The sequence below is a fragment of the Nyctereutes procyonoides genome, unplaced genomic scaffold (genome assembly GCF_905146905.1).
Source record: "Nyctereutes procyonoides isolate TBG_1078 unplaced genomic scaffold, NYPRO_anot_genome, whole genome shotgun sequence".
Lineage (NCBI taxonomy): Eukaryota > Metazoa > Chordata > Mammalia > Carnivora > Canidae > Nyctereutes > Nyctereutes procyonoides.
The window spans coordinates 20,834,146-20,849,832 of record NW_026575141.1 but is presented as its reverse complement, the minus strand read 5'-3'; the positions used below and the strand labels follow the sequence as shown (position 1 = coordinate 20,849,832).

The following is a 15,687-nucleotide window of genomic DNA, read 5'->3' as shown; positions in this document are numbered from 1 at the left end:
GTGATCCCGGGGACTAAGATGGAGTCCTGATCGGGCTCCTTGAGGGGAGCCTGCTTCTCCCTCTGCCTGTCTCTGCCTCTCTCATGAATAAATAAATAAAATCTTTTTTAAAAAATGGCCCTTAAGACACATTTTCCTCATTACAGACATAAATCAAGGCATAAACAAAAGGAATGGGTTAATATTTACTTTCATAGAGTTCTGTACTAATTTGTCTTTCAAAAAAATTTACAGAAAAATATTGACTAAATATTTGAAAGTTATCAGTATCTTTTCTTTAAAGAATTCTAAAAACTGCAATTATCTTAGAATATAATAATCTAGTACCTTTCTCTGAAGATGCCCCTTCATTCAGGATTTGGATTGCTCGTCGAATATCCAAGTTGAACAATGCCACAGCAGCAGCTCTCTCCCACTCCCCTTCTTGTACAAGGGAATTCAAAAACGGCCCTACATCTACATCTGTTCCTTTCTTTATCCACCCACAAAGCTGTAAAGCTAAGATTCTCTCTTCATTTAAATTCTGAATATCATTTTGCTTATCCAAACCGCTCCAATTATGTCTGCTGCTTTCCACCATTCCTAAAAAGAGAAGCATTTTTATATTAGTTGTTTTATTATTTTTTAAAATATACTTAAAAAATAAGTCCATTTTACACAGAGATATTTCGACAGCATGCTTTGGATATTTGACTACTTAACCACAAATTCGTGACACCATAAATGTAAAATATGCCACAAACAAAACATACTTTACATGTTGTTAAATACAACAGTTCCTTGAGATACCAAAAAAAGCTACTAGAACAATTAATGCTTGATGGGCTGAGTCACTGCTTCAGAGAAGCCCCCTGACCACCTAATCTGAGTGCACCTGTTATTATCTAATGTGACACTGTCTCCTCTACTTCCTTCAGAACTAATGTAAGCTCTTATATTTTATTAATTTTCAGACCTATCTCTTCTCCTGCTAGAACATATGCTCCAAAAGGGGAGGCGTCTTGTTCTATTTGAAAGGTTATTTCCAGTGTTTAAGATTCAACAGATTCTCTCTCCTTCTCCATTTGCTACCTCTTTGTATGCATATATGCAAATATATGAAAAAATGAGATCATATATATAAAAGTACTTCAAAAGTTTAAATTAAATACTAAAGCTAAAATACAATGGGAATGATATGAAGTTTTCTTCTTCACAATATCAGAAGACTTTATATTCTCATTTTCTTTTCATAAGGAATTTAATTCTTCCAGCATTAGATTTCAATCAAGGCAGATGATCCTAATGGTACTAAATAAAACTAAAATAAAGCTGAAAAAAAAAAAGATGAAACTTGACTTTTAATTGCAACTCAAATTCTTAAATGTTCTAGGACATTTTTTTTTTTAAGATTTTTTTTTACATTTATTTATTCATGAGAGACACACACACACACAGAGAGAGGCAGAAACACAGGAAGAGGGAGAAGCAGGCCACATGCAGGGAGCCCGACTTGGGACTCGATCCTGGGTCTCCAGGATCAGGCCCTGGGCTGAAGGCGGCACTAAACCACTGAACCACTCGGGCTGCTCATTCTAGGACATTTTATCATCAAAACTGTCATTGTAGAATTACCTGTTATCTTTCAGAATAAACTGAATTATGAATTAGGCAGCAAGAATGTCCAACATTACTAACATCTTTTATTAGGAGTAACTTAGAGTAATTCTACATTTATCCATTTACATATAATACAGTTATTATACCTTTGTAAATAACTAGATCAATAATAAATAGGTTTTAAGAAATAATTCAACTTGTCTGTGGTAGGCAGAACTGTAAAATGGTCTCCATGATTCTTGCCCCCTAATAACCACACCCTTGCATAATCCCCTCCCCTTGAGTACAGGTGAAATCTGACTTGCTTCTAAATAACAGTACAAGTGAAAGCATTTTGCAGACATAATTAAGGTCATTACTCCATCAACTGAGTTAATCAAAGGGAAATTAATACTGTGTGGGCCTGATGTAACCAGGTGATACCTTTAAAAGAATCCAGGAAATGAGAGAGACTCTCTAGCTGGACTGGAAGGAAATGCTACTTTGTTGTAAGAAGGTTATGTGGTAAGGAAGCATGGGCAGCCTCTAGGAGCTCATGGCAGCCCCTTGTGACAGCCAGGAAGGATTCTTCTGTCCTCTAACTCAAAGAACCAATTCTGTCAACAACCATGTGAACTGAGACAAGTACTCCAACCACAAGAAGCCTAGCCAACATCTTTATTTTAGCCTTGTGAGACCCTGAGCAAAGCATTCAGTGAAGGCATGACCAGACTCCACAGACCATGGAAATGGTAAGATAATAATAAATGCATAATATAAAAATTAATATACTGTCCAAAGTTGACTTTTAACTACACTCATCTGATCAAGGCATTAAAGAAATGAACACAAGCAAAATTGAGAAAATATTAAAAACTGAACCAGGGGACGCCTGGGTAACTCAGAGGATTAAATGTCCAGCTCTTGATTTTGGCTCAGGTCATGTTCTCAAGGTTGAGAGACTGAGCACTGCATTGGGCTCCACTCTCAGCATGGAGTCCGCTTGAGATTCTCTCTCTCCCTCTGCCCCTCCATCCCCATTGTGTGCGTGCACTCTCTCTCTAAATAAATAAAATCTTAAAAAAAAACAACTGAATCAGTTATTTACAAAGCAAACATATACATATATAAATAATGCAAAACACATTATTAAAGTTCATTTAGTCTAAATACATGCACAGAATAAAATGAGTATAGAGCCGAAGTCTGAACTTGCTAAACCTAATTCACACTTTTAAATAACTTGTTTCATTATATGATGTTAGGCTGTGGCAAAAGCCTACAATATTATTCATGTTAGGACATATTTTAAGCTATATATCACTGCTTTATGTAAAAGTTTCAAGATGAATTATTTGTAAAATTCTGGAAATTTAGAAAACAGTTTAATAATTACACTTTAAATTACTTATTTTTAATTGTACCGTTGAAACCATCGCTGTTTAGGTCAAGGGGTCAGGAGGAGACTTCTGAAAAGTTCTCTTCCCTTAAGACAGCCACCTGCCCACTGAAAAAAAGGAAGCATGCTACTCTATTTGCAACCATGAGGAAAGTTATTCAAGACAAAAATCACTTTTAGCTTATGAAAGTGAAATTTTAAGAGCTATTAGAAAATTCCAAATGATTAATTTAAATCAAGTATATTAGGGGCACCTGGGTGGCTCAGTGGTTGAGTGTCTGCCTTTGGCTCAGGTTGTGATCCCTGGGGCCTGGGACTGAGTCCCGCATCAGGCTTCCAGCAGGGAGCCGGCTTCTCCCTTTGCCCATGTCTCTGCCTGTCTGTGTGTCTCTTATGAATAAATAAATGTCTCTCATGAATAAATAAATAAAATCTCAAAAATAAAATAAAACATGCATATTAAAAATTTAAACATTACTTTTCTGCGTAACAAATTTAAATTTAGAGAGAATGGAGTTATTACATTTCAAGTAGAACAAGCTGTAGATATACATAAGGTATTTGCTTTCATAGCTCCCCTATAAATTTTGGATTCAAGCTGAAGACATTAAATGGTAAAAATAACAATTTTCAACAGCTGAACAAAAAGTCTTTTTCAAACTTTCTCATAGCTTAATAATATTCCAGTTTTCTTAGAGTTTTTATTTTATAGAAACTGTGTCATGGAATAAAGATCAATACATAGGACTCCAAAGAGTTTTATACTAGGAGGTAGAAAAATACCCTTTAAGTCAAATGTGGTTATTATGTCTTGTAATGCCCAGAGGCCTTCCTATCGCTTGATAACTATGTTACAGGTTAATTAGGGTTATCAAATAAGCAATATGATAATATTGTATACTTCTAAATGTACTGTCATTATTTTTAACATGTACGAATTTAAAATTTGTATCTGAAAAAGATTATATTCTATTTATGCATGTTATGTAATATTAAAGTGACAAAACTATATCCCCTAAATTTGAGATTGTGCTATATATAAATAATAGAATTGACATTTTATTGACAAGTGTGAGAAACCAGTTTACTTAGACATTCAAAAACATTTTTTAAAAACTGGTTTCAAATACTACACCAAGTAATCAGACACTATGCTACCTGTACATATTAATTGGTTGCATTTTTACATCTATATAACAAAGCAGTAAAATTATCCAGTGTTTATAAGAACATTTTGTTAAAAACACTTCCTTATTTATTCTGTTCATTAAAGTAATTCTGAATGACAAGTTCTCTAGAATAGAATTGACCCCTTAAGTCTAAAAATATTTTCATCATATTGGATGGAAGGCTGACCAACGTTTATTATACAATTTTCTGCGATCCTAAAACAAAGGAACTATAATTATTAACATCATGAACACTTCTCCACAAGACTGTACAAGATATTCCCTTAGAGCATGCATTCTCCTCCTGGTTAACTTTCACACTTAGCCCACCCAATAAACTAGTCTCTCTGTTCCTTTGCTGCTTTATCTCCAGTGGTTCACACCTCCGAGATTTCACCCACTCCTTTCACAGACCTACTACAAATTGTTCCTCCTTCAAAAGAACTACTTTCTTACTACAACTTCATATAGCCTTCCAGAAATCTCACTTCTAAATTTTTCAACCTCACAATCTCTTGGCCCCCCCATATTTTTACTTATCAGTCTTCTGTCATTTCCCTCCCAAAGCTCAACAAATGAATCATTCTCTTGCCAGTGTCCCAATTCTCTCCCCCCACTGTCCTTTATCTTCTGGTAAAATAACATTGCCACACAATCCTCCTCCCTTGTTTTTCAAGACCACTCTGGCTCCTCTTCTCAGTGTCTTCTCTCTACAACCTCCCTGCTCCTTCTCAATAAGCAAACCTACTACATTGAGAAAAGAGGAGCCATCGGGGGAAGCTCCTCAGTCTCTAGTCACTGAACCTTATAAAACATGTATACTGGGGATCCCTGGGTGGCGCAGCGGTTTGGCGCCTGCCTTTGGCCCAGGGCGCGATCCTGGAGACCCGGGATCGAGTCCCACGTCGGGCTCCCGGTACGTGGAGCCTGCTTCTCCCTCTGCCTGTGTCTCTGCCTCTCTCTCTCTGTGACTATCATAAATAAATAAAAATTAAAAAAAAAAACACCACAAAAAACATGTATACCTTTCCCCTTTCCCTCTGGACGGTATGGACAAAGTGTACAGCCTCCTAGTTAACGCTAGTCTTTTCACCTGTGCTCCAGATCCAATTCTCTTCTATTTCTAGGATTTTTGCTCTTCACTTCCTTTTCTCTGCATCTTCAACCTCTTTGTATGGGCTTCCTCACATCAGCATTTAAACTTACTTAAATCAATCCCATGTTAAAAACAAAAACAAAGCAACAAAAAAACCCTACTATGCCTCCAGATTCACTTGCTGCTTTTACTATAAACCTTTTCTCTTCCTTTAGTCAAATTTCCTGGAAGAATTATTTAAAATGGATGACTTTACTTCTTCAACCTACTCTAAACTTCTTGCCTACTGCACATCTTTACCCAGCTATCACAAGTTCAACTTTCTCCAAAACAAACTTGTTTTCTTCTCAAATGAACTCTTCCTCTGTTAATCCTATGTAATTAATTGGTACCAGTAGTAACCCAGTTTCCTAAGCTATATATATATGTGTACCTTCCATTACCTTTATTCAATCATTAAGTTGTCACACTTTAATTAACCCACATTTATTTAGCTCCTCTAAACCTTGGTAGGAACCAGTAACCTTGGTAGGAACACCCTCATCGTCTTGCCTAATTATTATAGCTTTTTTTTTTTTTTTTAAGATTTATTCATTTGAGAGAGAGAGAGAGAAAGAGAGAGACCACAGGCAGGAAGAAACGGCAAAGCGAGAGGGAGAACCAAAGAGCCTGATGTGGGGCTCGATCCAAGGACCTTGAGATCAGATGCTTAACTGACTGGGCCACCCAGGTGCCCCAACTACTGTGGGCATAAGGTCCCTGTTTGATTCTCTCCAATTCATTCCACACATAGCTACATCTATAAGAGACAAATCTAATTCTGCCAATACTCTTTAAAATCTTTCCGTGGTTTCTCTTTGTTACGGGAAAAATCTCCCTAAATTTTTACCATGATTTCTAAGTCCTGAGTTACCCCATTGCTTACCTTTCTAGTCTCCATTCTTTCCTCATTTCCTCTCTCACACAGTTCCGCCAATACTGAAATGTGCTATGCTCCCTCTCCTTTGGGTTAATTGCATATACTGCTTCCCTATTTGGACCATGCTTGTCTTTGCTTTTACCTTCTCAAGGGAACCCTCTCAAATCTTACACCCAGATTAGGATTCTTCTATTTTAACAATTGTTTGTTATTCCTCATGGTAAATAGCCTAGTTATCTGTCCATACTCTGAAATAGTATTAGAATGTAAACTTCCCAAGAACATGGGTAATATCCACATTCAGTCTCTATGAGGGAAGAGGCTTAAGTTATATCTTATTATTCCAAGGACAATTCTTAGCACATAATCAAATAATAAATATTTGCTGACTGAATAAATTTACCTCATACTATAAGAATTAAATAAAGTAACATGGGGAAAGTAACTAGCATGATATCCAATTAATAGTAAGCATTCAATACATATTATTTGTCACTATCGTTAAAATTGCACTGTGAGCTCTAATAAACTTGTGTATTGGATCACTGTGAGCAAGATGGCTCAATGTGTTGACTTACTATGTGCTGAATCATAAGATATACAATTAGAGAAAAAAGTATGGCCAGATTAAAAAAACTAAATTCCACATGTGCCATCTTTGACAGTTATTTTTTTTACTTTTTACTTTGGGGCTATAGAAACAAAAATATCTAAACCAAAACAAAAAGCTGAAAGTCTAGCAATGAGGAAATCATTCCAATGTAGTTTTTTAATCTGGGTAAAGACCATCCTTGACTCAAGACTTTCAGTTTCTATTGCACCAGAAATATATATACAGATATTCTACTTTTCCTCTTGCTTTTCTTCAGAGGCAGTTTGTAGGTTTTCCCCTAAAATATATCAAAATACAACAAAAACAATAATAAACCTCAGAATAACTGAGAATGTAATGTGGCCTGAATCCTAGGTTGGGGAAAGGATTATAGTATAATGCACAATTCTATTTTTAAAAAAAAATGAATAAGAACAACTATTCAGTGAAAAACTTAGTTTAGCTCTTCTATCATCTTTATTCTTAAATAGTTGATCAATTTTAATCCTACATTAACTCATACATTCATTTAATCATCAAGGACTCTCTCAAGTAAGGCTCCTATAGGTAAGGTCATACTTCATGACGTAGTTACCCAGACCTTGCCATCAAATAGCTAAGTCAAAGTGTTTGGGCAACACAATAAAAAGAGATCTCCTTCAATTATATGTCTTTTCATTTAGCTTTTATAAAAAGCAAAATGCTGTGATAAAATCCAAACTAACCACCAGGATCCTATAACTCATCTAATGGAAGACTTCTCAAAGTGGGTCTTCAAAAAAATAACATTGAATGAGTGAACAGATTTAGAAAGACAGTATACTTCAAAGAACCAAGATATTACCCCCTCCCAAAAAAGAATTAAGGATATAAATTATGCATTTAGAACAACAATTCACTAAAATATCTAACCAGGAACCCCCCAAAAAAACCAACAAATATTTATGTACATTATTCTGAAGTAGCTAAATGATAGGGATAATGGGTGAAAAATAAGACTACAAAAATTATATTTCAGAAAATAAAGTAGAATTTTCTTACCTAAAGATGATTTTACAATTGATTTAATTCCTGCATAAACCAATGATCCTTTGTTTCCTGGAGACTTCTGATCCATATCTTCTGTATACTGCTTCATAAGTATTTAAATGCATAGGAAATACTAAAGACGATGTATAATAATATATTTTAAAGCTAAACTTACTCTGATTTGGAGCCAATTCATAATAGGTGTCAGCGAAAGTTGGTTCTACTTTATTGTAAAGATATATTTTTCTTCCTTCTATACAATCTGTAAAGCAGTATTTCAAGTTCAACAGTTTTAAATAATTTTACTTTGTAATTTTGGCATTATGTAACCTGCATGTGCATATAAAACATTCAGAATAAAATTTACAGACTGACCTTTCAGCAAACTTTAAGAACATTTCTACCTGATTCATCTCATGAAATTCATAATGAAAAGGATATAGTGCAGGGTATACCAGAGTGACTTGAGCTGTGGGTCTTCATTCCCAGCTAAAATATGGTTTCTCCACACTTGTTCTGTATCAAGTCCGTACCTGGATAAAGCCCGAAGGCGCATCTTCGTTGCTATATCTTTTTCTAAAGAATTATCATTTTCTTCTTCTGCACATTCATACAAATGACGACCACAAGCCCACATTAAAGATGTAATTGGGCTCCAGGCAAGAGAGATCCTTTCAAAAACAGTGAAGTCAGACATTGTTCGGTTGGGAGTTAAAACTATCATTCGATTTTGACTTGTTGGATGCCAAGCAAAAGAAGCAATGTAATTGTCACAAGGTTGCACACTTCTTTCAATTATTGTGGGTTCAGTTTCATCTCCAATGGGAGTGGGTGTGTGTTGCATATCATATAATCTAATAATGTTACTATCCCTTGTCAAAGTGGCAAGCAGACCAGTCCTAGTTGGACACCATGCTACTTTTGTTAAGGGCTTTGGTTGCTCAGTTAAAGTCAAAACTGGCTTCTCAAATTTCCTTAGATCCCATATTGCAACCTGACCTTCATAGAAGGAAGCAACACGATCATGGAAGTAGGGGTCTACTGTCACCCCCTGAACAGCTTTTGTATTTACAAACATCTTTTGGCTTGTATTCCGAAGATCAAATATGGCTAGGTTACGATGCATACCAGCAAGGAGAAGTTTCTGGTCTCGTGGAAGCCAACAAAGAGAAAGACAAGCATCATTCTGTCCTAATTCATAAAGAGGTTTTGTTACTAATAATGTTGTTTCAGTTTCACCTGCTGAAAGTCTCACTTTCTCCATAGGTACTATATCAGGAGTATATTTGCTGCAAATATCCCAAATCAGCACTGAAAAATCAGCTCTGTGTTTATCTAGCCCAGCAGCAAGCCAGTTACTATCCAATGGATTCCATGCAAGGGTATTACATTGCCGTGCATGTTTTGGAACAAATTCTTTTCCTATCAAATCTTTGAATTTTGAGTTATGATCTTGACCAAGACTTGTAAGTACAACTCGACCATTTGCTTGTCCAACTGCTAGGAGACATTCGGGATCATAATTGAGATACCAGGCAACACATTTCATATACGGTGTATCTGAATTTATTGATAATAATGTAGCTGCAGAGTCTTCAGATAAACGTAAAGATCCAGCTTTGAGTTCTGAATTCACAGTAGATTCCACATGATAAAGGCTCAGTTCAGAGTCACATACAACAAATCTATCAACTTGGTGTGGTGCCCACAATACATCAGGTTTTGTACCGCTCATGTTTATTGATATGCTCAAAGAGTCCAGTTAGGTCCATTCACTGAATCTGTTTAAAAATGAAAAGTTTTAAAATTTTAACAATAGAATTCTAAGATGAATAAACTATTCGGAAAGTCAGGAAATTCTCTATATGAGTACTGTATTTCTCAATATATTTCTTCTAATTGCTATGAATTAATGACCATAATTTATTGATTAAAAAGGGAAAAAGACCTTCCCCCAATCAGATGAGGTATGATTCTGAGAACTACGTTTTAGCCTTATTTCCCACGATAATTTTTTTAATTGCATGTTACTAGTAATTTCATTAATCTCAGAGTCAATATTAACTTCAGTATGGTGAGCAAATTAATAAGCATCATCTCTTTGAAGGCGGTAAAACTTTAAAGGGTTATGAATCATGTTAAGCAACAGTTTACAGCAGCACTATTCAATAGAACTTTCTGCAGTGATAGAAATGTTCTCCAGCTGTACTGCCAAAAGGGCAGCTATTAGCCACATGTGGCTAACCCAGCACAAGAAATGACTAGTACAAATTTTAAATCTTACTTTTCATTAATTTTTAATATATAAATAACCACATGTGGCCACCATAACGGACAGTGAAGATTTAAAGTACAATGCCACTATTAAGACAGAGGTCTCTAGGGATCCCTGGGTGGCTCAGCAGTTTAGCGACTGCCTTTGGCCCAGGGCATGATCCTGGAGTCCCGGGTTTGAGTCCTACATCAGGCTCCCTACATGGCGCCTGCTTCTCCCTCTGCCTGTGTCTCTGCCTCTCTCTCTGTCTGTCTCTCTTTGTGTGTCTCTCATGAATAAATAAATAAAATCTTTAAAAAAAAAAAAAGAGGTCTTTACCTCAAGTATCAACAATAAGAAGCAGCCCTATAGGGCAGAATAAACAGTAGCATGTATTGAGCCAAGTTAACTTCTATCCCTAGCTCTGACATATATTAGCTATATACCACAGAAAGGCCTTTGTGATTAGGAGTCCTTTTATTTTCTCATCTACATAACAAGAGTTGGTTTAGATTAGTGTTTCCTAAACTTCATTCATGTACCACCTATTTTTATTTAATCTTTTTATTTAAAGTGACTATTTTTAAAATCATAAAATTGATATTAACCTCATTATGAAGTCCATGAATCACAGTATGGTATGTTAAAAATATTTTTTCTAACACACATTAAATTAAATGTGTAACTATTAAAATGCTTGATATGCTAACTATATTGGAATTTTTAAAAAATGCTTGTTTTACCTAAAATCATTCTGTTTATGATCGGTGGACATACTGCATTTGGGAAACTGAATTAAGTGATCATTAAAGGCTCTTTAAAGTTTTTGACTCTATAAACTTTAATATTGACATATGATTTTGAAAAGATAATAGCCACTTAAGCACAAACTAAATACAGCTATGTTAAAGATGGTATTTTAGGGGAGCCGAGTGGTTCAGTGAGTTAAAGTGACCGTCTCAGTTTTGGCTCAGGGCATTATTTCGTGGGTCTTGAGACTGAGCTCCACTTTGGGGCTCCACATTCAGTAGGGGGAGTCTGCTTGAAGAATCTTTCCCTCTGTCCCTCAACATACTCACACATGCAGGCACACACACACACACACACTCTCTCTAATACATACGCCTTAAAAAAAAAAAAAGAAAAGAAAAAAAATGGTATTTTAAAAACAAAAGCTACTTAACAAACACTTAAATATCTGTTTCTAACCAGTTCTGGCTAGAGGTTATAGTCTGGATTAAAAAAGGACAAAGACCTTTAGTATCTTCATGGCAACTGGAATCTGTACAGCCATGGGTTTTTTTGTTTTAATTTTATTTATTTGAGAGAGAAAGAGAATGGGCAGAGGAAAGGCAGAGGGAGAAGGAGACTCCTAGCTGAGGAGGAGCCCGATGTGGGACTCCATCCCAGGACCCCAGGATTATGACCCAAGCTGAAGGCAGACACTTAACAGACTGAGCCACCGAACAACAATGCTTCAGTTCTAAAAAGGTGAAGTTTTGGTCCATTCAACCCCTGATCCCCTGTATCAGATGTAGAGCCAGGCACAGCCTCCTAATATAGATACACTAAATAAATTCAGCTCAAACATACTTGCTTTATCTTCTAATCTTGTGAAACTTTCAGTCAAGAATTATCAATCTAGAATTCAATAGACTCATACAATTTAGATGACTGGGAAAACCCTCTAAGAATTTTTATACTGGTTTATTTCCTTCCTTGAGAGTTCTGAAGCTCAAGATCAGTCATTTCAATTATATTTTTTTACTAGATCCTCAATTTCTTCATTTCTTTGCCACTTTAGGTATGCCTTCCCCAAGCCTACACCAACCCAATTATTTACTCTTTATTCCTCCACAAAGGCTACAAAGTCTCACATCTATGAGGACTGATTCCACAAGAAATTAAGGTATACAACATGTCTGACTTATGGTGTTGATTTAGCAATTCTTTTACTCATGTGTATACTTAGGCCTTTATGAAATTCATCTTTATGTAGTATCACAGGGACCTTTCTAAAATGCAAGCTAAGTTTATACAATCCCTACTTAAAATCCTCTAATGCTTTCCAAATGCTCTTTGGAATAGAATTCTTCACTATAACCTATAAAATCCTAAATGCTTTGGTCTCTACTTACTGCTTTGGCATCAAGTCACACATTTTCCTCCTTGCTGTGTTTTAGCCACATACTCCTTCTTTTCAGTTCCTCGAATGTAACCCACCCCCCTTTGCCTCCCATCACTACTACTTTGCAAATGCTGTTCTCTCTGGTTGGAGCATTCTCCCCTCCCTTCTCGGCCAAGTTAACACATGCCAAACATCCTCCATCCCCTCCCTGGTCAGGTTACTTAACTAGTATTCTCGGCGAAAAGTTTTCCTTCCCTTTAAATCATCCTGTCTCTCTTACTAAATTATAAGTGCCACAAGAGCAAGAAAAGTACCTTTTGCTCTCCATTTATACCTCTGATACCCAGCCCAGGGCTAGGCCCTTAGTAGATATTTAAGAATTATTTGTTAAATGCTCCAGCTGACATTTCTCACACTGCTATATCCAACTTTTACCAATCTCCTCATTCTTTCACCCATCATCCTTTCAACTAAAGACTGGCTCCAGTCAAGAGCAAAGTGTCCACTGTCATAACTGGTTCCAATGATGGGCAAGAGCCCACAGTGAGCTACTCTAAGAGAGGATCACTCTAATACCTGTCTTTCATTTATTCTGTAAATATTTATTGGGCATAGTATATGTGCTAGAAACGATTCTAAATTTTCAGAACATGGTAATGAACAGAAACATAAGTTCCCAGGTTCCTATGGACTAAATTGTGTCCTTCCAAAATTGCTGACTCCCAATCCCCAATGTGACAGTATTAGAGAAAGACCCTTTAAGGAGGTAATTAGAATTAAATGAAGTCGTAAGGGTAGAGTGCTAAACTGATAGAACTGGTGCCCTTAGAAGAGGAAGAGACAACTGAGCTCCCTCCCCACCATGTGAGGACAGTGAGAAGGCAGCCTTCTATAAGCCAAGGCAAGAACTCTCACCACAACCAGACCACATTGGCACGCTGATTTTGGACTTCCAACCTGTGAGAACTGTGAAAAAAATAAATTCCTGTTGTTTAAGCCACCTACTCTACGGTCTCTTATTATGGCAGCCCAAGCAGAGTAATAAACTGGTCTAATAAAGCCTGCATTCCAATGCTGAAGTTATGTCCAATCTTAAAAAGAATTTAAAAATTTAGGAATAAGAAGGAAGAGGCACTTCATGCAATAGTAGCTAAAACAACAAAAAGAAGGAACAGATACTGACAAGTAAGGGCTCACACGTCTTCACAGACAACAGAGGAAACCTCTTAAATGGAAGTATCTAGAGATCTGGCCTATCTTATCAAAAGATAAATGCTGAAATAATCACACTTTCAATAGAAGCCTCCCTCTCATAATTTATATTCTTTACATGGATAATCTATAAGAAAACTTGGTGGCACATGTAAAAATCCACTTTAAAAAAATAAAGTGTTATTATAGTTTAAAAAGTCTTTGATTTGCAGGACTCTCAATGGAGGACTATAAGCATTTCTTCTGATGTAATTATGCATGTACAATGTTTATATTACCAGCCACAAAATCTGATTACAGTAATTCATACAGAATCACAAAACTGGAGGGAGACTGGTAAAACCTCTCATTTCACATAGGAGTAAAGTGAAGACCAGATGTCTTAGTTCTTCTTGTCCAATATCTCCCAACTCCCATCCTAAATTACAGCAAAAGAAAAAACTAACTACATCACTTGCAAGATACACTGCAAAATGAAAATACAGAGCCCCCTTATTAAAAAATTATTAAGAATTTCAAAGTGGTGACGACACAGCAATAAACTGTGCCAAGCCCTTTTAAATGATGGGCCCTATGTGACTGCATAGGCTGTACAACCCAAAGCTGGCCCTGAATAGAGAAGTACGTCCCTAAGCGCCCTTTTAAGAAATGTATTTCTTTACAATCCAACACACAGTATAAATGGATCTTGGCTCCAGAACACAGATGAATATGATGAAGAGCAAAGAAAACTAAACCTGGGGAGAGAAGACTTCCAACCACTCACCGGCTAGACTCTAACAAGTCCGTTGATACACCAAGACTATGAAGACATAGAACCCACCCTATTGCCATCTCACAAAGTTGTGACAAACTGAGCTCTTCCCATCACACAGCTGTATCACTAGGATTTCCTTAAGCAGCCCTGGAAGTTAATGTTTTCAAACGGTGGAAATGTTGAACCGTGGAAGGCGAGGGGGTGAAATCTGCAATAATTACAGCATAATCTACATCCTCACCTTCGAGTTTAACAAGTGTTCACTTCCCATCAATGGTTTCTGAGCAAAGGAAAGCCGTGTTGACTCTGTATTCTTCACCAGAATATAACAGCACTGTCTGACAGAAATACAGTGTTAGCCATGATTTAAGTTTCCAGCAGCCACACTGAAAAAGAGATGAAAATTAAACAATATATTCCATTCAACTCAACATATAAAAAAATATATCCCTTTTCCACATGTAACCGATATAAAAAAAAGTCATTGAGAATTTTTTTTCCTTTGGTGCCAAGTCTGGTAGGTTCAATGTGCATTTTGCGCTTACAGTACGGCTCAACCCCGCGTCTCTACTGGGCGGCGAAGATCCAGAAAACTAAGTGTGCAAGGTGTCCGACTACCCTTTCACATCCTTCTGTCGCTGTCTTCTGCCTTTCTTACCATGACACTAACAAAGTTAGCAAAGCAGCTCAAAGAAATTTTCAGCCTCTCCATCTTAGGGCGATGCGCTGCATGAATTTCCCTTCAGAATTTGTTGAGATTTGTGAAAACTTCAAAACCTGTAAAAACGCAGTCATTTGCTAAGCAACTTAGCAATGCTCACGGCACTCACTCGTGAAAGACTTTATTCATTCTCTCATGGAATTTTCCTTTACCCGCACAAGCAGAAAAGACAGCGAGCGAATCGCCTGACAGGCCCTTTAGGAAGGATCCGACCGAGCGCAGGGAGAGCACGGCTCCCCGCTACCCCGCTGCCCCGCTGCCTCACGGCCTGAGGGCCCCTCCCGCGCCCCACACACCCGGCTGAGCCTCCCGTCCCACGCCTGACGCGGCTCCGCACCAACTCGCCGCCCGAGCGGCTGCGCCGCGCACCCCGCGCCCCCGCCGAGGTCCGCCCGCAGCTCCGAGGCGCCCTACTAGGCCCAGCCCGCCGCCCGCCGCCCGCCGCCCGCCGCCCGCCGCGGTCAGCCCTCAGCGCGGAACGCGACGCCCCGCGTCCCGGCTTCCAGGAGGCCCTCGGGGGCCGTCCCCGCCCGGGCCTTCCGACTGGGCTTGCTCGGGCCCCTCGCGGCGGCCGCAGCGCTCGCCAACCCACGCCCGGGGCCTCCGCCTCAGGAGCGCCGAGACGCCACCCGAGAGCCGCAACGCACAGACCTGAGGAGGCCCCGCGGCCGCCGCACGGCCACTTCCGGCCTGGTCGCCGCCCCTCGCGCCGTGGGAGTCCGCACGCGGGCAAGATGGCGGCGCGGCCGGCGACCTGGGCGACCTGGGCGACCTGGGCCCCCCGGCCGGGACCCGCGACCCCACCGCGGCGCGCCTCGGCCTTGGAAGGGGAG

The 15,687-nt window shown here is 38.4% G+C and overlaps 1 protein-coding gene across 7 annotated transcripts in view; it reads right to left on the bottom strand.

The window, feature by feature from the left end:
- The window catches only part of MIOS (meiosis regulator for oocyte development), a 35,961-nt gene extending 20,274 nt beyond the window's left edge, over positions 1-15,687 (bottom strand). The window contains exons 1-5 of one of the 7 annotated variants that reach the window (XM_055307432.1): positions 15,506-15,687; positions 14,375-14,910; positions 8,224-9,563; positions 7,795-7,893; positions 328-582 (exon numbers count right to left, since the gene is read on the bottom strand). In XM_055307432.1, coding sequence (XP_055163407.1) covers positions 328-582; positions 7,795-7,893; positions 8,224-9,517 — 1,648 coding nt within the window. In that variant the 5' untranslated portion in view covers positions 9,518-9,563; positions 14,375-14,910; positions 15,506-15,687. Of the gene's footprint in view, positions 1-327; positions 583-7,794; positions 7,894-8,223; positions 9,564-14,374; positions 15,127-15,505 lie in introns of those variants that run through there. The other 6 variants (XM_055307431.1, XM_055307436.1, XM_055307435.1 and 3 more) reach the window with 6 other exon arrangements.